Source organism: Euprymna scolopes, chromosome 34 (assembly GCF_053919585.1).
Source record: "Euprymna scolopes isolate OS-2025 chromosome 34, ASM5391958v1, whole genome shotgun sequence".
Classification (NCBI taxonomy): domain Eukaryota; kingdom Metazoa; phylum Mollusca; class Cephalopoda; order Sepiida; family Sepiolidae; genus Euprymna; species Euprymna scolopes.
In genome coordinates, this window is record NC_136515.1 from 45,047,060 (window position 1) to 45,073,463 (window position 26,404).

Genomic DNA, 26,404 nt, shown 5'->3' on the forward strand with positions numbered 1-26,404 from the left:
ATTTAAAAAACCACATACATTTTTATATAAGTACATGTATGTAAAACATAGTCCAGAACAAAGAAGACTAATTACGAACAACCTTTTTGCGAAAGTCAGTTGTTGCTTCTATAATCGATTTAAAGAACAAACCTTTCCTGCGCCGAAAGCTCACAACGTTTCTAAACAATTCTAATAAAATTAAACTTTTTAAAAATCCCCATTATGGAATAAAAATGAAGGGGGGAAAAATAAGGAATAATCGAATCTGAAAAGGTAAAATGTTTCGACGCCCATTACAAAAAAAAATACGTTTTAAATATGGCGGACGAAGTGAACTTGAATTTGCGCTAAGCACGGAGGCCATAGAGAATAAAAGAAGCGGAAACCATGTAAGAATCCTCTAATGCAAGATGTGATCTACATTGTTAACAAGATATGAAAAACCTGGGCCCGCTTTGATGCTCGATCATAACATTAGATTAGAAATCCAGGAAGATTTCAACAAAAATATTTGAAAATGAAACAAGCGAAAGCCACGAGCGAAATTTTACAAACATAGTTCTTATTTTGTCATCAAATATAAAACACGTCTTCAAATTTTAATAAGAGGTTCTGTCTGTCGTTCATTCAGTCTGTTTTGCTGTCCGCCATTTTACTTTCCGTAATTTTCCTTTCATAAGCAAACGTTCCGATTCAATAAGACCATTCTATTTTTAATAATATATAATAGGTACTTATGCAGCATGAGGATTGTGCTAATGTTGAACTCACCCGGGCGGTTTACGGAAAACGCCGAAATGTGCCGATACAGAATAATATTTTTACTAAGCAAATTTGTCATCGTTTACACACAAAAAGGAAAAAGAAAAAGAAAACAAGAAATTTGTTTTCGGAAATATGGGCGTTATTAGATTCAGATGATAGTAAGATACTGTTACTGCATATGTACCATGAATTACACCAATGAAAGGTTCTGTCCGTTTATTAGTGTGTAGATCTCTTTAGAATAAAATTTCATTTATTATGTCGTGGAGAGATTCTGGAGTCTTAGTTGTTATCGACAAAGACTGGCAACGTTGATGATGTAGGATCAATTACTGCAGAAACATATCCAATAAGGGTGTTGGCCACAGCGACGTGTTATTCTGGAAAAAATTCTTGGCAGAAAGATATCAGAGAAAAAATAGCAAAAATATACATGCTTGTTTAATATGAAATTAATTAACGTATAAATCTGTCGGGTATAAATAATTAATAGAATTCGTCTTAAACTGAACTTCAATTAAAAAGGTCATTTTTATATGTAACGATTAAATTATATAAAAATTTATCAGTTACGTAAAATTACATATATACATATATGTATAAATTATTAATATATATATATATACATGTATATATATATATATTATGTACAGATGTATACATATATAGATACATACATATATTAATCTATGTATATGTACATATATATGTACGTATGCATATATATATATATATATATATATATATATATATATATATATGCAATTAACATATCGCAGAAGAGATATTATAACGTCATTATTATTATTAATAATATTATTATTATTATTAAATTTACTTATGCATATTATTAATATTTCCTTTTACATATAATAATATAAATAGTAACTGCATTGGATGATCATTTTAGTATGGGAGAAGTTATATTTTTCGCTGGAGAGCCATGAATTGTACAGCTGCTCTGTTTTTTAATCTCCGAAACAGCTATATGGTCGGCAGCTGATGATTCCTGTTTCCAATTTAATAATTGTGCTGTTTGATTGTTTTTCAGTATTTATCCTCCTATAGTTGAATTTTACTTTGTGATTGTAGATTTTTTAGAAGTCGACTTATGCAAGTGCTTAGTCTGCTATAGGTTAAATTTATGAATCTATATTTTCCGGGAATTTAAGCTGCATTTTTATTTTTATCTTTAGATTTTTTTTTTTAGTAAAAGATCGAATGTTCCACAAATTTTTATATCCTATGGATTTATTCTGGCCCGAAACGATCCAGTCAAAAACTTATGTCATAAGTAAGTGACGCTAAATCATCATGCAAAATATTAGTCTCTCATGCATAGATATATTTTATGGCATTACCCTTCGCCAAACGTTTAAAATTATAAAAACACATCTCTACAATATGTGTGTTAAGTACGATTTTTTCTCGCTTCCGCTAGGGCATCTGGGGGAAGACACTCATAAAATTTAAAATACAAGTGTCCGTATAATGCAGGAATATATCTTAATGGATTTAAAAAATAGGAAAAAATATTCTCATAAAATGACTAAAGTATTCTACATTCTGAAAGTGGTATTATAAAAAATAATATCAGGAACAAAATACAATTCCTTCCTCCAACATATTGCCAACATTTAAATAGTAGAACATAGTTGGATTATAAAAATATAATAAGGGCAAGTTTGATGGCGCATGTTTTGCACGTGAAAGAAATGAATAATCTTATAATTTCCTTCGGGAATTAAATATAATATGAGTTGCGAATATATATATATATATATATATATATATATATATATATATATATATATATATATATATATATATATATATACTAGCAATCGGTGCCCGGCGTTGCCCAGGTGTTTTGAAGTGTATGCTGAGGAAAAAAAACGGTCAATTTTTTTAAACTTTGACCCCTATTATGACCTCTTAAAATTTATTGTTTAGGGATCAAGTAAAGTTAATAAGTTAGATCCATGTCCAAGGAATCTATATATAAAATATCACGTGTTCAGATCTTAAATTGTAGGAGGAGTTTGGTAGAGTTCTCAAAGGTATAATTATATGATATTGACCACTTAATCGCCAAATTTCTGTCCAAAACCTATCACATCGATTTTACCAAATCTCAGTACCCTGTATATCAAATTTCGAATTTGTAGGCTTAAAATTGACAGTTTTAGCGCAGGGAAATGCACACATACGCACAGACACACACAGACACTATCACTTATACATATATATAAACATAAACATCATATATGTAAGGATAATAGTACGCCATATATATAACAAAATACCATTATTTACTGAAGTGAAAGGAAAACCCGGGGGAACTTTACCCAAAAATAAATCAATGGCTAACAAATGAGAAAGCAAATATATTCCAATGTTCAACCCATCTTACTATTTAGTTTTTTACACATATAAAAACGTTCAACTCTTTACACTATCTGTTTTGTAGCTCACACACACAGACAAACACACACAAACTCACCCACTCACGCATACATACACACGCATACACACACACACACATATATATATATATATATAAATTTAAATAAAAACTTAATTAATTAATTAAGTAAAAATTTAAAAATTATTTAAAAAAAATGAATTACGTTAAATAAAGAAAGAGTGGACTCTAACTTAGGAACTCAACGAATGGGATATATAAAAAAATGTAAATGGCTAAGGTTTTTTTTTGTGGAAACTTCTCATGACTTTGTTCTTAAATAAGGATATGGAAATTAAGTGATATAGTAAATGTTTCTCACATGATTTTTTTTATCCGTGAAGGGAATTTTTCTTCCTTTTTCGTTCTCTTCAAACAATGTTCTATTGTCAATAGTGTTTTTATTCAGAAGATCTGAAGAATGCTGTTTTTTGAAAATTTTCAAAGGATATAATGTTTGATATTGTCGACCGGGCATGGACACAATTGTAACATAAAATGAAATACACTTTTTGTTGCAATCAACACTTTTAAGTTTTGATTTTGCTCACAATATATGTATATATATATATATATATATATATATATATATATATATATATATGCATATATATACATATACACATATACATATATACATACATATATATATATATATATATATATATATGTATATATATACATACATGTATATATATGTATATATATGTATATATATATATGTATATATATATATATATATATATATATATATATATATATATATATATATATATATATATATATATATATATATATAGAAGCTGTGCAAAAAGTCACTGCAATGTTTTGGACTTAAAAATATTCTTTAGATTTAATGATAAAATGCTGTGGAATTATTTCTAAAAATGTAAAATTTGAACAATATTTATTGATGCAAGATAATGCTTTTTAAGTGTTGTCCCTTTTCAGTTGCGCATATTTGTACTCTTTCCAAAAAAAAAAAAAAACTCCATATGCCCAACTTTGTTTTGTATCTTAAAGAAACAGTCTATGTTAACACACCCCCAAACTTGCAAAATTGAAGGAAAACCGTAGGAACGAAAAAAGGGAGTTAAACCACACTCTATAGATTTTGTAATCTATCATTAATTATGTTTTGAAAAGAGTACAAGTATGAATAGCTAACAATGAGCAACATTAAAAAGACAATGTTTTTTTTAATATAAATAAAGACGATTTTAATTCTGCATTTACAAAAAATAATAATTCCCCAAATTTTAGTCAGAGTGCCTTAAAAGTTCAGGAAAGTATCATCAAGAATTAGTAACATATTTACTTTTAAAACTCTTAGGATACTTTATAGACAGGGTGCACATACAGTACAACACCGGGGTACGGTGGGCGTTAGATAAGTTTCATTCAAGTTACGATGTGGAATACGATGTTTTTCCCGGAGCCCTTTTACGGTATTTTCCCGCCTTACCGTTTTATTTATAATATTATTTTATTATATATGTGTGCATAATATACTTTACTGTATTTTGTTACTAATTTTTAATGCCGTAACCTGGCTTCTACTATATATATATATATAATTCTAATTCGCATATATATATATATATATATATATATATATATATATATATATATATATATATATATATATAATTCTGTATTGATACACATTTTGATGGATCAGAGTCTATAAAAAGCTGACAACCGCCATAGGAGCAGAACTGAATGAATAAAAATGAAGTAAATACAACGAATCAACAAACAGAAAGAACGTGTCACACACACACATACACAAACACACATACACAAACACACATACACAAACACACATACACAAACACAAACGCATGAAGAAAATACATGGACAGTAAAAAAGACCATAAAAAGGGGAAAGAATTAAACCGGAAAATCACGACTGTGAAATTATCGTCTTTTCAACGGCTTTCTTCTATTCTAAAAGTGAAAACCAAGGTAGATCGGTTTAGAGCTTCGTATTCGTGTACATATAATACATTTACGGTTACAATAGACCGCATTATATATTTCACGCATTTTTTAAAGAAATATCAAACCTTCTAGACATGAAGAGCCCAGTAATCCAGAGATTTATACATATATATATATATATATATATATATATATATATATATATATATATATATATATATATATATATATATATATATATATATATATATATATATATATAGTAATCAATTACATACACAGTGCTGCGGTGTATTACCGTTCTTTAATGCGGTGGACTCACAGTCATCCCGGGTCAGGGATCGAATGACCAACTAGGTGATAGTCGACAACTCAGAGTTTTCTTTTATCACAATAAATCTCGGCAAATTAAAAGATGTTAGCAAGTAGGTAAAGAACCAGCAATTATACATCGAATTACTACAGCTAATAACGGTATATATATATATATATATATATATATATATATATATATATATATATATATATATAGGCAAACAGTTAATAAAATATGTTAAAAGCTCTATCTCCTATTTGGTTTTATCGAGCTTTTTTATCGGGCTAAGATAATTTTATAAATATTAATTCTTTAATATTTATAATTTACTTTAATTTTACCATCTTGGATCATTTTGGTAAATTCAATTGTAATTTTCATGTTATATATATATATATATATATATATATATATATATATATATGTATATATATATATTATATATATGTGTGTGTGTGTGTGTGTGTGCGTGTATGTGTGTGTGTGACTATGTATATATTAGTTTAAAATTTGCTTACCAAATTCTTCCGTCAGTTTGTCGTCTACACACACGAAATTAACACATAGGGTATTCGAAATCATGTGAGAAAATATATTTGTGATTTAGCTATAGCTTTTTACCTTATTGAATAAGGTAATAAGCTATAGCAAACATCTAAATGAGTATTTTAACCATAGTTTCTGATTTCAAAAAGCGAAAAATTAAAAGATACATCTGCCTTACTTTTAATGCTAGGTTTATTTATGGTGTATTTTAAATTTAATAAACACCCTTCAAATTTCGCTGACGAGGAGACCTTGCTTATAAAAAAACTATATGTAATTATTGTACGTAATTTGATGTCTACCACAATAAAAAGCATTGTTTTACGAAACGATCGTACAGATAATTGATTTTGTTGTTGTTCCTTCTTATGAAACGGATTTTTAATTTAATTATAATTTGAGTTTCAAATTTTAAATTATCAATCACATTACTTAATATATATATATATTTAATATAAATATATATATATAAATATATATATATATATATTTATAAATATATATTTATATATATATATATATATATATATATATATATATATATATATATATAATGTAAAAGAGAGTCATTCATTGCATCCTTAATTAGAAACTAAAAAACACTTGGATACGTAATGTAATACACGAACTATCGAATTCTACCATAGCTAAAAACACTCTATCCTCAGTGAAGACTTGAAATTATTAACAAAAAATAAAAAAGATCAACATTTTTGTTTAGTTTTCTACTTCAACTTACTTTCTCGCATTGTAAAAACATCCCGTAAACAATATCTTTCTCTCATCCCTCTCTCTCTCTCTCTCTCTATCTCTCTCTCTCTCTCTCTCTCTCTCTCTCTCTCTCTCTCTCTATATATATATATATATATATATATATATATATATATATATAACTACTTTATTTACTGACATAAAATTAATATACGAAAGATTTATCTTTCTCTCATCCCTCTCTCTCTCTCTCTCTCTCTATATATATATATATATATATATATATATATATATATATAACTACTTAATTTACTGACATAAAATTAATATACGAAAGTATAGATTTATGCGTAAACTTTAAGTATTTACTTCAAAAGTGCTCAATACGTAGCTAGAGTTAGTTAGTAAGTTATAAAATGTATGTGGCGATTAAGCTACACTGAATATTTCGCGTTAATCGCCATATACATTTTATAACTTACTATATATATATATATATATATATATATATATATATATATATATATATATATATATATATGGGGGAGGTGTCTGCGCATGTTTGTTCATGTTGTGTTAGAGTAAGACAGAGAAAGGGGGCATACCTGTAAGCATCTGCGATTATATTTTATGGATATCTTTAATCATAAATTACCCCGAATAGTTTTGGCGAAATACTTTTAAAAAAATATATGCAATATTAATGTGCCGAGTACGCGCTCATTTCGCATATTTTTTCTATTCATATGCGTAAATCTCTCGCATACAAACACACACATATATCTACCTGTCTCTCTCCCTTTCTCTCTGTGTGTGTGTATATATATATATGTGTGTGTGTGTGGGTGTGCGTGTGTGTGTATATGTGTGTGTTTGTGTGTGTGTGTGTTTGAGTGCGTGTGTGTGTGTGTATCGGTATGTCTGCGTGGATATGAATGTATTTGCGACCTTTCCTTCGTGTGTTCTTTTGTTATGCCTATTCATATTAATATATGATGTACATGTCACTGTAATATTTCTTGGCTGTCAGGTGCACCTGTCGACATATAATGTCTCGAACCTGCCCAATATAAATAGTGAAATTGCCTGACGTTGAGATATTCAAGAGTTTCCCTGTATGAAACGAACAGGCAGAGAAAAAAATAAATAATTAAAGATGTCGAACGATAAATAGTATCAGATTAAAGAATTCAAGAAATAGCTATAAAAACAAAGGAACTACTTCTTGCAATGGATTTGAATCTTGAACACATCAAACGATCAGAATAGTTGGTTCCAAAATGATGAGGTAGTTCTGAAGTTTTGATGTGTTGCAAGTAGCGTTAGTAAGATTAATCGAAATTTAAATCGGTCATTGGGAAAATCGGAACTTTTGGGGGTATCAGAATCGGAATCGGATTCGGAATAAATTCTGCATATTTTCCGATGCAAAAATCGAGTTTTCTAATTGGCTGATGTTATATTCTTTTCACTGCTTTTATTAATGAGAAAATAATAAATGTTTCTTGATTTTAAACTATAAGTAAATAGATCTCTAGATTCAACTAAAATTAGCTTTTACGTTTGAGAAAATAACTCTACATTTAACGTGTGTTTTATTTTAACGGTAATCGGAAAAAATAACAATTGTATAGTTAAATATAAAGATATTATTCAGAATCGGAATTGAAATCGGTAATGGTATCCGAATCGGGAATTTAGCATGGGATCAGTGATTGCATCGCAATCGGAAAAAAATGTTGGAATCGTCGCAAACACTATTTGTTAACTAATGATATAAGTTTCAATGAATTGTGATGGATTGCTAGGCTTAAGAAATATATCTTCTTTTGGATTTTTTTTTTAGTTATGATTAAGATTATTTCAATCATTCGGCCTACTTTTCATATCTTGGCTCTTGTTGTTACAACCTTCTGGCCGATGTATCCCGCAGCCTTCGTCACGTTGAACTCGGAAATATCTACTGAATATCAGAAAAAAAAACATATATTTAAACAAAAGACTTATCAGTCTTTGTTGATTTTGTTTTTTTCTATATATTTTTATTAGACAATATTTATATATATATATATATATATATATATATATATATATATATATGGACTATGTTTGTGTGCTTGTCGAAGTGTGTCTGCATGCGTGCATGTTTATGAGTTCGGTCCCTATGGATTCTTTAACAGCTGAGCCGATTGTTTTAGAATTTCACAAAAATGTGCATTATGTGTCTGGTAGTATTCCTACATAAGGTTGTATCGAAATGCGTCCAATAAGTATTTATAATCCATGATCCAAAAAATCTGATTAAAGAAAATCATTAATATTTTACCAACATTTACAACGTTTATACGGCTTACAATAACACCTGCATTTGATAAGTTGTATAAATGGCAATCAAAAGCACCCGGCGTATAAAATCGACAGTACGTTCTTTGAAAAGACTAGTTTTGATATGTTTGTTTCTGTATATGCCACAATTGAACCACTTCTTACAGTACAATGTGAAAAATGGCACTTTACTATTTAATTTTATACTTTGAATCAAAACATTATATTAAAATAATTTGGTAAAATCTACAGTTGGTTCTTTACAGCGAAACGTAGACTACGAGGGATTGTCTTCTAAAGTTTTGTTTGTGTGGTATATGAAACATCTTCCCGGTACATTTCGGTTGTTCCCCGATTAGTGCAGGCAATTAATCAATTTCATTACAAATGGGGGATTTTACCGACATAGAAGACAGTAAAAGTAATGGAAATGTAGCAACTTTTTTTAATCATAATTCAGTCTTAGAAACGTGGAGTTTCCCTGCCACTGTTTAAATATTTTTCATTTTGGAAAAAAATATGAACTACCAGCGCCCAAAGCGTTAAGAACTCTGCTTCATAAAGTAACACCACTCGCTGAATAACTATGGTATTACGCTATGTTCATATGCATTAATAAATGGCATGTTTTATAGCACATTACTTTTAAGTCTACGTATTTACGATTTTTTATTTTTATTGCATATTTCTCATATGTTTCATTAATTTACTTGAAATGGAAGTATAGATGTCCTAAAAGCTGGCACTATAGTACTTTGAACACCAGTGAAAAGTTTGTCAAAATTGAAAAGTGTTTGCAGATCCTAAATACACAGGCAAAGCACTTCATGGAATTAAATTCATTCCCAGCGAAACACCAAAATCCGTTCTGCATGCGGCAAAAATGCGAGAACAAAAGAAAAAATCTAAAAAGAACAGTAAAAAAATGTAAAAAACAGTAACACTTTTCAAATCAAACGTTTTCTGCGCGCCCGTGTTTCCTCTGGCGTTTGCAAGATTTAATTATGTTCTCTGTAGTCGCAGAGGTTTCTGATCTCTGAACGTAATGACGTCACAGGGATCTTATGAGAATTGGCAATGGTGCTGGACGAAAATTGAAAGATGATAGTGAGTACGAAACCACAGACAAGGGCACGGAAATTGCACATATAAAAACAACCCTATAGAATCTTTAATATATATGTATATATATATATATATATATATATATATATATATATATATATATATATATTTATATATATATATATATATATATATATATATAAATTTAAAGGAGATTAGAAAAATAGTCTAAAGAGCAGAGTGTATTTTAATGTAATAGTGAAATTACTAGTTTAATTAGAATACAGGATGAAGAAAAAGTGCTCGTTGTAATTTAGATATATAATAAGCTCGATAGGTAAATATCCTAGAGCTAATTTAATATTTAGTAATGTGATTGATAATTTAAAATTTTAAAATCAAATTATAATTAAATTAAAAATCCGTCTCATAAGAAGGAACAACAACAAAATAAATTATTTGTACGATCGTTTCGGAAAACAGTGTTTTTATTGTGGTAGACATCAAGTTACGGAAAATAATTATTACATATAGTTTTTTAATAAACAAGGTTTCCTCATCAGCAAATTGTGAAGGGTTTTTATTAAATTTAAAAGACACCATAAATAAACCTAGCATTAAAAGTAAGGCAGATGTATCTGGAAAAAATTAAAATGAAGGTCTGGATTTAAAATTGATAAGAAAATTAATATGGGTAAGAGATAGAAAAAATAGAGTAAAATATAAATTTGGTTTAATACAATATAATGCATACATACATACACAAATATATAATGCATATATATGAAAAAATGACACATATATACATATACATAGATATACAGATGTATACATAAACATATAGGTACAAATATTTACCTTTTAATTTTTCGCATTTTGAAAGCAGCAACTATGGTTAAAGTACTCATATAGATGTTTGCTATAGCTTTTCACCTTATCGAATGATAAATTTTCAAAAAGGACGCCCGTGCAATAATTTATTTCCGTTAGCATACTTTTGATTTAAAGACGCCACGGTTTATAATTCGAAAAAAATTGGAAGTTTATGTTATTTTTATAATTACATAATGCAAGAGGGATAATTAGTCATATTTTCTTTAATTAAAGGGTGCAAGGGGGATAATTAGTCTAACTTAATTTATTACAAAAAATATACATATATACTTTGAAGATACATAATTTCAAATTCAATCTTGTACCTTAATTTTTAAAGCCTATAATAAAAACATTTAGTTTAATCATTTTCATGCCTTGCTGAAATGCTTTTCTCGCTTGTATCGTATCTTTTTAAGATTATATTTTATTATTTTTTTACACGTGTTTCGTCGTCTACGACTCATCAGAGTGGCTTAATCTAGCGAGATTCGAAGTGTGTCCCCGTGGTTAGACACCCAAACTTTGTATATATATATATATATATATATATATATATATATATATATATATATATATATATATATATATATGTTTAGATATCTAAATCTATCTCTGTGTGTATATATATATATGTAAATATTTATACATATATGTAGATGTATGTATTAATATATATATATATATATATATATATATATATATATATATATATATTACATATATTAATATATATATATGTATATATATATATATATATATATATATATATATATATATATATATTACATATATTAAATTTAAATATGAGTAATAAATTTTCAATAAAAATTCATGACATAATCAGGATAAAAAGAACACAAATGAGAGGATGAATAAAAAGGATCCGTTTAGACCATTGAAATTTGAAGCTAAACGCTTCCCCGAGAAGTGGATCAAAACCGGTGTTAGAACGCTATATGCGTATATATACTGAAAACCTACATCAGAAAATTTGTATTCGAAATGAAAAATCAAATGAAAGCATGGGTTACAAGTATGAAAGCTAATAAACAAAATGGCAATAAGAGACGGGACTTGTTTGCAGGAGAGGAGGGAAAATAAGGAGACTTACTGGGAACAGAATATAAAAAAGGTAGTGATAAAAGAGGATCCTGTGATAAATTACATAAGAGAAAAAGAAAAAAGTTAGAAAAGCATTTCATCCAAGGCATGAAAATTGTTAAACAAAATGTTTTTACTATAGGCTTTAAAAATGAAGGTACAAGATTTTATTTGACATTTATTTACCTTCAAAGTGCACTTTTATAAATTTTACAAAGTAAGGTATAAAAATGTAATATCTTACTTTGTAAAATGTATAAAAGTGTACTTTGAATATAAATAATTTTAAATTCAATCTTGTACCTTCATTTTAAAGCCTATAATAAAAACATTTAGTTCAATAATTTTCATGCCTTGATGAAATGCTTTTCTAACTTGTATCGTATCTTTTTAAGATTATATTTTGTTTAATTTATTAATTCGGATAAAAAAAATTAGTATGGTTTTGCATATATTTATAAAAAATCTCCTACTTTCTATTGTTGTATTATTACAGGTATTACTATTCTCTCTGCTTAAGTTTGTATTTCTCCTCACACCGCGATACTTTTTTGCAACTCTCTCTTTGTCACGCATGTCTGAATAATGAGAAACTCTGAATTTTTTAAACCAAAACGTTAAAATTACCTTTCTAGATGAAGTTTTTATACTTCATTCAGAATATAAAAAATCTTTACAATTTAATAAGGAACATATATCATATCGGTTTCATTAAAAATATTCAGTGTATAACTAGAAAAATGGCGATGAACATTTCCCAAGGAGTGTATAACTTGTTACGCTCAATAGTAGTCCTCGCCAGTGTAAGTCTTTGTTATTGTTATTCTATTATTATTATTATTATTGTTATTATTATCATTATTTTTATTATTATTATTATTATTATTATTATTATTATTATTATTTAACACGGCTTGCGGCCTGCTCTTTCGCGCGAGAACAATTATATATATATATATATATATATATATATATATATATATATATATATATTCTTAAGTATATATATATTTTTCATGTATATGCATTTATATATATGTGTATATGTATATATTCTAAAGTATATGTATATCTTCATGTATATGCATATATATATATGTATATAATGTGTGTGGTGTGTGTGTGTTTTTTTATTCATACACATATATGCGTATATATATGTAAATAAACATACTAGTTCGAATAGCTATACGTATATACATATATAGTTAGAGAGTGAATTAGAGAGAGAGATTCATATCATATATGTATGAATTAAATGTATATAAATACACACATATACACGTATATAAATGTATTCATATACACATATATATATATATATACGTATATATGTATGTATGTGCGATTATATATACACATATATATACATTGTATATATATATATAAATATATATATATATATATATATATATATATATATATATTATAAACATTCATTATAGAGAATGAAGATAAATTATCTAGATAAATAGAGGTAGAAAGTGTGAGGGAAAATCAAAGGGCATACGAATTGACTCTAGTTCAGCACTGCTAAATAGTACATTTTTTTTTCGAAATGCTGTTGCTTATACTCTAAGGCGTAATTTATTACCTTAAGTTTCACTTTTCATCTTAATGTTTGGAAGATCTAGCTAGTCCCAGAATATGACGGGATTTCAAATTCTGATACTTCCAAATTCATGTACGGATTTTATTTTCATAACAATAACTATCTTTCCAAACGTCAGCTAATTCAAATGAATTTGTTTTGAGTAATTAGTGTTTCTATTGCCTTAACCCAGCACACTTAATAATATATGGAGATGAAGTTTATAGTTTTTTTCTATCTTTTTTTGTTTTTAGACAATTCATATTTTCTTTTGGCTGACCCAATGTTTATATATATATATATATATATATATATATATATATATATATATATATATATATATATATATATATATATATATATAAAACCATCTGGTTGAGATCACTTTATAAATATTATTCTTTAATATTTATAATACACTTTATTTTTACCATCTTAGATCATTTTGGTAAATTTAATTGTAATTTTAATATTCTATATACATACATATATATATACATATATATGCATGTATGATGATTGCAACGTCTTGTCAGACGAGTGCCACTCCCTCGGACATTTAAAATCCATGAGCCCAAATGTCTGAGTGAGTATCTATACAAATATGATGTTAAAGAGTCTTAGCTTTGTACGACAGCTAAGTCTCTCTCTCGGTTCAAAATGATCAGATCCAGCAACAAGCAAGAGCAAGATAGCCAGCAATAAATTAAACTGCAGACCAGCTTAATGCGGGTACTGGTCTTCCGCCTTATGGTTTTTTAAATCAGAGATTTGCTTCTCCTAGAAAGTTTACTTCACCACGGCTTACGGGAGCCCTCTTTACCCCAATACACATATACACACACAAATATACACGGTGCTAGTATATATATATATATATATATATATATATATATATATATATACATATATATTTATATAAACATATATATAAACATATATATATTATATATATATATATATATATATATATATATATATATATATATATATAACGCCATTTATTTTCGAGTACAATTTGTAAATCAGCAGGTCAATGTACTCATCACGTTATTCCTGGTTTGTCTGTAAATAATTAGACTTTGCAAAAGCAATGTATCTCACATATTGAATTATATTTCAATCTATTCAGAACAATAATATGTTTTTACGTAATATTAGTAGGTTTACTCCTTGTTTTTATTTTTCAATCTTCTTTTCATTTTATTCCATCATCTATCTCATATATATATATATATATATATATATATATATATATATATATATATATATATATATATATATATATACAGTATATATGTTAAATGTTTTAACCATCTCTTACGGTTAGAATCTATGTATCTTTTTTACACTTGGATCACCAGGTATATGTATTAGGCAAGTTTTCAAATTCTTGTTCCTGTGCCAAGTTACTCTTTCTGAAATAATGAATATTTCCTAAGATTCGTATTTGTTTTAATGTCTTAATTTTGTTATCGTTTTATTCTTAGTTCACAGACATTATTTGGTTCAGAAACTAACGTTGTGTCTTTGATCTCCTGTTTCTACTGTATATCACTCTGTCAGGTTAAGTTGTTCCCTTTACTGGACTTGTAACTGTAGTCATTGTATTGTCACAGTCGATTGTGTATGATTAATTTTCAACTTATTTTTACCAGTATTGTCACATATTATAACACGGCATACTTATAATCATTAAAAAAACAGACGTTCTTAAACTGCAGTGGAACATCACAAAAATTATAAAATACTACAATGCAAAAATGTGATTGGTTCAAGCAGTAAAAAAGAATCAACACTTGATACATAATAATCACATACACAAAGACACTATATATTAATGCTAGTTTTAAATGTGTGAAAATATCTCGTTCAGAATGTATATAGGACATTACAATAACGATTCAAATCGAATTACCGTAGAGTTTCAAAGAAATCAGTTTACATAACCTTTCAGGTCCGTGCCAGAAGATCAATTACGATTCGTTTCTGTTTTCTGATTTAATGGCAGAGAGAATTGAAATATGTGACTACTTTAGACATGTTAGTGACTTTACTCCCTCTCCATTGTGTTCTTTAAAGACAACTTGCATGATTCAACATTTTTTACGAAGCAATGATAATCGCTTTTGCTTGGATCTGCCGCTCTTTTGAACAGATCATCTGTAAAGTTTTCAATTTTCTCGAGGTATTAATTTAAGTAATTTATCAATATACCAATCTACATCACGCCGATATTTAAAAATAGTTTAGCCTTGATAGGTGTTCACTAATTCTCTCTGTAGCTTATATTTGGAGAATACCTTTTCCTAATCATCTATGTGTTCTCGTTTTTTATTTGATTCATGGAAAAACTCTATGTAACAATTCCTTTATCTCGGTCACTCGGTGTGATAGTATTAATTTATAAATACGACATAACGTCACTAAATGTGCAGATTGAATGGGCGTATCTTAATATACGCTTTTTTTTTTATTCCATTGGCACTTGGCGCCATTTTGCTGCGTAACGGTTTGACTCTTACTGGGATTTGACTTTCACGCTAATCCAACATGGCGTCCAGCGTTTTGTGCTTAAGCCCTTAAGTGGGTTTTTATTGGTTTTCCAGAACTTTCCATTACTTACGTGTGGCAGCGAAAATAAGGATAAGATTATCAGTGCGCAAAAGACAAGTTTTTAAAAGTGAGTAGCGCAAATTCTTTACCTATTTTTGTTAATAGGACCCGTCTGCGCAACACACACACACACACGCACATATATATATATATATATATATATATATATATATATATATATATATATATATATATATATATATATATATATATTGACAGGCTGTCCGGATTGCCCGGTGCTAAATTACGCATAAATATACTATTTTAATTGAAACATTATTATAAAGTCAATTTTTCTTTTTATTGATTATTAACTAATACATCGTAAAGATCTCATACATTAAAAAATGGCATGCCTACCATCAGCTAGAATCGAAACTAAAACTTTGCGCGCTCTACATTTAGTTGCTATTTATCTCTCCAGCCTTGCTTCCGTCTTAGCTTTGGACAGCTTGATAGGAAAGATTAAAAATTAAGCGACTTTGAGCTATGAATATTTACTCTCGCGCATGTGCAAAAACGTACAGCAGGGGGAATGTTTTATTCAACTTAACTCATGTTTTGTTTTCAATTCTGACCCCTTAACAGCAATTCTCGCCGCGTAAAAATCAAATTGAATGCTTATTTAAATACAACTAATACCGTATATATCAAACACTTTATATATCAAGTATACCAAATACCTTATATATAAAATGTCAAATATGTACGTAAAGATATTCAATTATAATTCTATGTAATTATGGTGAATGCAGAAACTATATAATTCAGCAAAATCTCGTAATCAAACAACCGTTTAAATAAGAAATCAGAATTTTTTTTAGTCACGAATAAACGCTCGGTGTTTAAAGTCATATGGAAATGGATTCTGGTAGTTCCTCGCATATCCATGCGTGTGAGTATACACTATGGATACATGAACGCTTGTAAAATCCAAAACACCGTATATGTGGCATTTCTTTGAAGCTAACAACTGTTCCAGAATAACCATTCACTCAACATTCAGTATCATTTTCACAATTTAATTGTCAATTCATGTGTTAATAAGCAAAATGTATAATAATGCATATCTCTTTTTCAAATAGCATATCCTTCGATGACATTAGACATCTATGAATTAAAGAACTTTTAAAATGTTTGCAGTCCTTGTAATACAATTACTTTTTTTTGTAAATCCACATAATTTAATTAATCATTTCTATTTATATTATTACTCTATCTCGTATATTTAGCTTTCTTTTTTATAAGGTTGGGATTATCTGATGAATGTTGATTTTTATTTATTTATTGAACCTATTGAGTTAAAGGATTATACAATTTGTAATCTGATTGCATTACAGAATTTAATATATATATATATATATAAATATATATATATATATATATATATATATATATATATATATATATATATATATTATATATGTGTGTGTGGGGGGTGTAGAGGTAATTACCTCGAAACACGCGTGTACGTAGATTACTGTTTTAAAAATAATAAATAAATAAAATTGTTATATACGTCCAAATAGATTAAAGGGCGACTTTCTAAGTAAATAAAAAATGAGCTTCGAGGCGGAGCCAATATTAACCGTGTTTATCGCTTGAAAAAACAACAATAACAAATATAAATTTATAAGCGATAAAAATAAACAGTAAAGTCATCTAGGGTTTGTGGCTCAACGGTTAAGGCACCGGACTGTGGTAAACATGGTCTGGCGTTCGATCCCTAGAAACAGTTGAGCTACGCTGACGAGAGGTAATTACCTCGAAACACGCGTGTACGTAGATTACTGTTTTAAAATAATAAATAAAATATATATATATATATATACACATGTATTTATTCATATATATATATATATATATATATATATATATATTATTTTAAACCAGCTTATGTAAATGTAACTTCGATTCAACACATCTACCTATATAAGAATCTGACACATCGTGAGATGGCCTACGGCTGCCATATTTGTAGCATATATTCTTTTTTTTCTTTTCTTCAATCCTTCACAAAAAGGACGTTGCTTGACTCTCCTCATGGTATTGATATCACGAATTTGCCTGATTGAGTGCAGACCGCTGCTGCTTCCTTGTATGCACATCAAAAAACTTCTTTCTCATCAGTATTCGGTGGAAAAGCTTCTCGACTGTAGAACACTTTACAAAGAGAATGATTCTTTTACGAGTCCGACATTGTCGTCTAAAAATCCAATGTCAAAAGATGTAGGTGATCAGCTGCATAAACCCACCTCCATTTTCACATAGAGTCCATCGTTTTTTTACGTAACAATACCCCTTTCCTACTTTTATTTTCATGTGGGCTTTACCTGTTTGTTATTGGTGATGCATTACATTATAATTTTTTAAAAAAACATAATTCATACTATGTTTATCGTTGCACTTCACATCACATTTCAAGATTTTCCGCATTAAAATTTTGGCTTTGTGAAATTCAATTGCAGATACAAATTACAAACAAATACTTTTCTAAAACGTATTTTTAAATAAATTTAAATTGCTTACCTATTATAAAGTCGAAATTTGTATTCGTCTCTCTCGCTACATTCGCCAGTATGCGTGATATTTGTGGCTCCAATTCGTATCTCTCCGCGGCCGCTCGTGTACCATAACCCTTGCCAATCAGGCGGGAACGTACAACCAGAAGCTGTTAAACAAGGAGAAAACAAAAACATTTTAAAATCTATGGTTCACACACACATAGAAAAAATTCTACGATCGATAAAACAAACAAAATCATTTTAAAATCTATGGTTCACACACACATAGAAAAAGTTCTACGATCGATAAAACAACAAAAAACATTTTAAAATCTATGGTTTACACACACATAGAAAAAGTTCTATGATCGATAAAACAAACAAAAACATTTTAAAATCTATGGTTCACACGCACATAGAAAAAGTTATATGATCGCTAAAACAAACAAAATCATTTTAAAATCTATGGTTCACACACACATAGAAAAAGTTCTACGATCGATAAAACAAACAAAAAACATTTTAAAATCTATGGTTCACACACACATAGAAAAAGTTATATGATCCATAAAACAAACAAAACACATTTTAAAATTTATGGTTCACACACACATAGAAAAAGTTCTACGATCGATAAAACAAACAAAAACCATTTTAAAACTTATGTTCATGTAAACGTAATACATTAATCGTTTAGTTAAAAATGATTACAGTAGAAATGTGAGAAGGAAACAATAAAGTTAACTCAGAAAAGGGGGAATCATCTCACGCTGCAAATCTATCATGATGTGTTTAAACTGATTTAATGCGAAACTGTGAAGACTTAAGTTAGACAATTCAATATATTAACACACACAAATATTCAAAAACTAAGTCACCCTTAACACTGCATAGCAATAGTACTGATTACGCCAAATAAACTTCACCTAAATTTTCCAATCGAATCGCATATCTCGACTCTTTCAACAATGGATCGACTTTAGTTGAATACGATCTGACGGATAATATTTAATTCTGCTGAACGGACAAGTGGTACGACTTTCAATACGAATCCCAACTTATTGTTATATTCTTTTTATAAGTGTGCAAAGATACACATAGAATAATTTTCTAGTCTTTGGTGTGACTTTGCCGAGGATTTACCCTCCACTTTCTTGAACATTAATGAACAGATACACGGCCATGCAAAACTAGATGTTGAAAAATTAATTGTTGAAAGTTCATAGATTTACAGTATAAATGTGGATGCTTGAGAAAAGAAGTTAAAGTCAATATCTAATCTGCTATCGAAATGTACACATAAAATTAACTTTAATACATTCTATGATGATCATGCCATATATTTATATCAGTTATTCGTATTTTCTGGTGTCTAGAAATGGCTCAATTAGTCGACAGATTGGTCACTCACGCTTAAGTTAAAAACTTTTATCTCATTTCGATGAGCGCATATTAACTCGACATAATGTATGTATATATATTTTTAACAAGAATTGAACAGTAGTAATCAACATGCTGTAAGATCCATTCTATTTACCGAATGAAAATTAGTTTCATTAACCCAACACATGTCAGTATGCATTACTAAAATAAAATAGTATTCACCTTATAGTCTTGCATTTAACCGAAATAGTATTGTACGAACTAATGTAAAAATGAGAATATTCGTATTTGTAAAGTCCAATTTCTCATTTGAAGAATTGGCTTCATCACATTATTTAGATTCTTCGGATTACCGTTCTCTTCTTTAGTGTAATTTTTGACAACGCTTTGGTAGATATGCCCTTTGATTTTGGTCAGATGTATGTGTCTGAACTGAGGCATTATTCTATCAGAGTCGGGAATATGGACGAAATTTTTAACGAAACCCGTTTTCGAATTCACAATGATAGGATGCTCTCGATCCGTATGCCATGACCGGATAAAATCTTAAGTAATTCAATAAACTTATCGTAGTGTCGGCCTCAGTGATTATTGACCATTCAATTTCCAGACGAGTGTCAAGTAGAACTAAATTTGACTTGGTATAATATCATAATCTTTTTATTCTAAGTCTTGATTTAAGTTTATCTCTAACTTTTGTTTTTGAAACATAATTCCGATTTTTTTTATCTGAATCATTTTATATACGTTTGTATGGCGGGTGTAAATTAAACATTCTAATTTCTCAAATAGTAGACTAATAGTTCGACCAAGATTAGACCATTGCATCAGAGAAGATCATTAGAATATCATTTATTGGCTTTGTATTTGATATTTACAAATAATACGATCGATTTTGTAATTCTCCCCTTCGTGAAACCTACAGTGATAGTGACTTTATGATTGGTTTTCTATTTTTTTTTTACTTGTTCTAGATTTATCAAGCTATGTTAAAAAACATTAATAAAAGACGCGAATGTTTCATATCAAATAAACAGTGTGGTTGTGACAGGATATGTTATGGGGATGGTGAAAATAACAGGCACGACAGTTACATAAATCTGATGATGAAAACTTTTCTTGTTTTTTTTATGTAGGTATCGATGATGAATGTTGTCTTAAGTTCTTTAGAAAATATACTTTTATATCTACACAGACAGACAGACACACACACACACACACACACACACACACATATATATATATATATATATATATATATATATATATATACATAGAGAGAGAGAGAGAGAGAAATATGTAAACATAATATATACTAGGAGGGCTCTAAATGTAATGGCTCCTCTTTTTTACGGCAGCAATAAATAAGTGAGGAAAGCAAACTGGATTGTTTTTCTTCCTGAATTATGCAATCATACCGTGAACGTTAGTACTCTGTGTTGTAGATATGAACTACCTAAAAATCTAAGAAAGCAACAGTTATTATGGACACACGTAAGAGGCAGAGATGAATCATAAAATCTCTGGCAATTGTGCATTGAGAATTATGTTGACTATGCAGAAAAATGAAAAATGAGGCGCAAACTGTGGCTCGTTTTAATAGCACTATCCTCGTTTTTGTAAATCTCCAAAACTTTTAGGTAAAAATAGGAACCATTACTTTTTCACAAAACCGTTTATATATATATATATATATATATATATATATATATATATATATATATATATACATATACATATATATACATAACATATATATACATATATATATATACATAACATATATATATGTATATATATATATATACACCTATATATATAATATAAATATATATGTACATATATATAATATATATATATATAATATAAATATATATATACATATATATATAATATATATACATATATGTATATATACATATATGTATATATACATATATATAATATATATATATACATATATATACTATATATACATATATGTATATATACATATATATAATATATATATACATATATATATATACTATATATACATATATATAATATATATACATATATATAATATATATATACATATATATATATATATATATATATATATATATATATATATATATATATATATATACGAGTTTTTGTAAAAAGTAAATATTCATATTTAAAAAAAAAAAAACCTTTGGGCAATTTGTAAATATCTTTTCACCCGACGCGTATTTAAGCAATTAATCGAACCCCACTATTAATTTAATGGTGAGAGTACTATTGTGACGGGCGAGTGTGTATTCAAAACACATTCGAGGAGAAATATTTACGGCACTGATTCGTGGTCCGATGATGAGAGCTACCAACTGAATGGCTGAAGGTGCGATACGCGGCTAGGGGTAATTTTTTGACTAACCGTACTGATGAGTTGAAGCAATAAAATACGTTTTAATGTTGTGTACAAAGAACTAGATAATTAGTCAAGCTTATTGACTGTGAAATCTTATGCGGACCTGTTTTAATGGATAAATTCACAACAGAGTGACAAGTAAATCCAAATGCATACATTATAGTGTGCATTTAAATAGCTTCCTCTCTCTCTATATATATAATAAAGCTAGTATTACATATTAAAATAAATAAAATAGACATTCGTCTGAACAACTTCCGAGATATGAGAAGTTTCAATTCTAAAAATGAATTTCATGAAAATATTCCATAATTTTAGGAACGACAGATGGAAATGGATCGTCTAAAAATTACGAAGACTTATTTTATAAATATAAAACTATATATTCATATACCATACTACATATATTTAATTGCATTATAATTGTGCGTACAGGTTGAGTAGGAAGTCAATGTATACATGTTATATGCACAGCACAGAAAAAAAACAGGTTATAATCACAAGGAAAATCATCAAAATTTGTTTGTCATGGAAACATGAACGTTTCCCTGTAGAATATTTTCCAGCAATAACTTTCTTCATAAAATAAATTATGATTATATACACATGAAGTAATATTGAACTACTATTATATTATCATATATATATATATATATATATATATATATATATATATATATATATATATATATTATAATATTATGAAGAATAATATAAACATGTTTATATATATTAATATGATTTAATTATTGTTGTATTGATACTGATATAATATTTATATATTAACAATATAATAATATTATCTGATTCCCTTTCCTCTGATCTTGAGCACACCATACAATAGGAAAAGATGTGGCTAATTACTTTTAATGCATCTAAAACCAAGTTTCTATCTTTACATCATCAACGCTATGGTCCCCATCCGGCATCAATTGAAATAAATGGCTTTCGTCTTGGGGAGGCTTCATGTTTTGATCTGAATGGGAATACATACATCAAATCCGTTTCCAAGGTCGCTGGCAATATTGTTGGATCCTTCTTTCGATCCAGTAGATATCTCACTGCTGATGCAATTATTTTCCTATATAAGAACCAGATATGTCCATGGGTGGAGGATTTTTAACACATCTGGGCAGTAGCTACAAGAAAGGATTATCTTTCTTTGATAGGATCCAAAAAAGACTTCGTAGCCTAGTAAGGCATGCTCTATTCTCTTTCCTGCAATCTCTTTATCAGAAGAGATTTTCGAGTCTATGCTTAATCCGTCTTTACATGGCAAGTGCTCGTCTTATCTCTAATCTATGCCCCCTCGTCAAAACTTCACGAGTAACACTCGTCTAGCTGAAAAACTATCATTCATAGTGTTGTAACTATCATTCATAGTGTTTACTCCATTCTTTATCCGTGCCTAAACTTAACGTAGATTCCATGAACATAGTTTATTTCTTAGAAGTCCACGCGTGTGGAACTGTCTTCTGTTTGCCTTTTTTTTTTCAAGCTGACTACAATTTGGCTGCCTTTAAGTCCTTAAGTTATTGATGAGCCGTTCCACTTAAGTTAACAAGTTTACCGAATTTCCATTACTAACGAATACTATATCGCCCAATTGACTACTGTATACTCTTTAACCCTTTTGCTTGAGTGGTCTCTAAGCCATTACAAGTTTTGATGCGTGTGTAAAAAAATAAATAATAGACTATTTTAATAGTAAATTGTATACATACATAATATAAAAATATAATATATTCATATATATCCATATATATATACATATTTGCACACATATATATATATACATAAATATGTATGCATATACATGTATATGTCTAATACATATGCATATATACATGTGTATATGCATGTATATATACACTCGGATATTATATATATATATATAATATAGGAGTCTATATATATATATATATATATATATATATATATATATATATATTATACATATGCATATATGCATATATATGTATGCATATGCATATATATATATATATATATATATATATATATATATATGATATTTGTATATTTATGAAACGAAACACAATACCCCCCCGAGTTTCCTTACTACACAACCTCTACACACCCGGGAAACACCGGGTACCCCCGCTAGTATATATATATATATATACATATATATATATATATATATATATATATATATATATATATATATATATATACTAGCGATAGTATATATACGGGGGTGCCCGGTGTTTCCTGGGTGTGTAGAGGTTGTGTAGTAAGGGGGATTGTGTTTAAAAAAGCGGTAATAGCTTGAGTAATCAAAACAACAGTAGGCAGACTGGGGGGAGAGGTGTAAAAAAGTGGTAGTAGGCAGACAGGCTCGAACCCGTAATGCGAAGAAAGAAAATAAGGTGTAAAAAAACTTACGTCTTAGCGGATATGTCCATTGTGAAACCCGAAGACGCGAGCGTTGGAATTAAGGGTAATCAATCGAAATTGAAGTCGATAACTTGCGACAATGTTGACAAAAAAATCGACCTCTCCCCTTTATTGAAAACTGCTAAGTGGAGGGTGGATGAATTAGTGTTTTCGGCCAAGTTTTCATATTTGAAGAGATCGAGATTTAAAACGATACAGATTTGTTCACTGTCCAACGCGTGTTTTCAAAGTTTTTGCGAGACATACAAACACATACATACACACATTTTGCATTTTATATAATAGGTTATATAAATATTTGTCTAATCACTTTCGATCACCTATATTACTGACCGAAAATTACTCAAAATTTCTTAAATTATATTTAAGTAAAACAAAAAAATTAAAAATAATTCTATGGAAGCCAGATATACTCCATTATTATACCTCAATTGTTAAAACGGAAACCCGCTTATCACAATATTATTATGTGCTACCATATTAAAAAACACTTATTATGACATATTCATTTTCTAAAAGGCAGTCGCGAACGCAGATCACATAATTTTATTCAACCATATTCTTCAAGCTGAAACATAATTATCAAGTATGCTTACACGGATAGATATTAAACGTGTTTCTTAAAGTTTGTGGCATATTTCCATTCAATGGAGGCTAAGGGCGAAGGTAGACCACCACAATTTTATTATACGATCTCTGTTCAAACTGAAACAGACTTATCAATGCATCTCTATACGCATCTGTGTGGATGTGGTTAGTTTAGTATTATAGTAAACCGCATTGGAGCATATTCGTGTGCTTGCACAGACAGACTGACAGACATACATTCAGCCTTATTATATAGATATACATATGCATGTATATATATATATATATATATATATATATACGTAGATATATTTACATGTACATATATACATATATATACATATATGCATATGTATAGAAACGAATATATATATATATATATATATATATATATATATATATATATATATATATATATATATTCAGCGGAAGTAAATGTTGAATGGCATTGAGATGCTAACTTAAGTCTTGCATTAAAGCACGAATAACTTTTATGGAATCCCATTAGCAGCGAAAAAAATAGAACAGCTTTTCATGTAGCGTTCGAAGCAAAAGAAATACACAGAAGTAAAGAGAACTAAAATATTAAATCAATAGAACGAGCTAAGAGGGGGAGGAACATACCTAAATAAATATTTTAAAAACATTGAGGGAGGCAAAAGAACAACAAAAAAACAAACCAATATAATAAATAAAAAAGAAGTCATCACTGTTGTTGTCTTCAATATTTATCGATATTTTTTTTTGTTACATTTTTAATTTTTTGTCATTTCATTGATTTTTTCCCGTTTTTCTCTTTCAGTTTTATTGTGGG

General features: G+C 28.4%; 1 protein-coding gene across 1 annotated transcript in view; it reads right to left on the reverse strand.

The window, feature by feature from the left end:
* LOC145259190 (uncharacterized) overlaps positions 1–26,404 on the reverse strand; it is a 987,395-nt gene that overhangs the window by 252,942 nt on the left and 708,049 nt on the right. Inside the window, exon 3 of the mRNA XM_080116967.1 lies at positions 18,832–18,973. Within this exon, the coding sequence (XP_079973093.1) occupies positions 18,832–18,973 (142 nt within the window). The remainder of the gene's footprint in view (positions 1–18,831; positions 18,974–26,404) is intronic.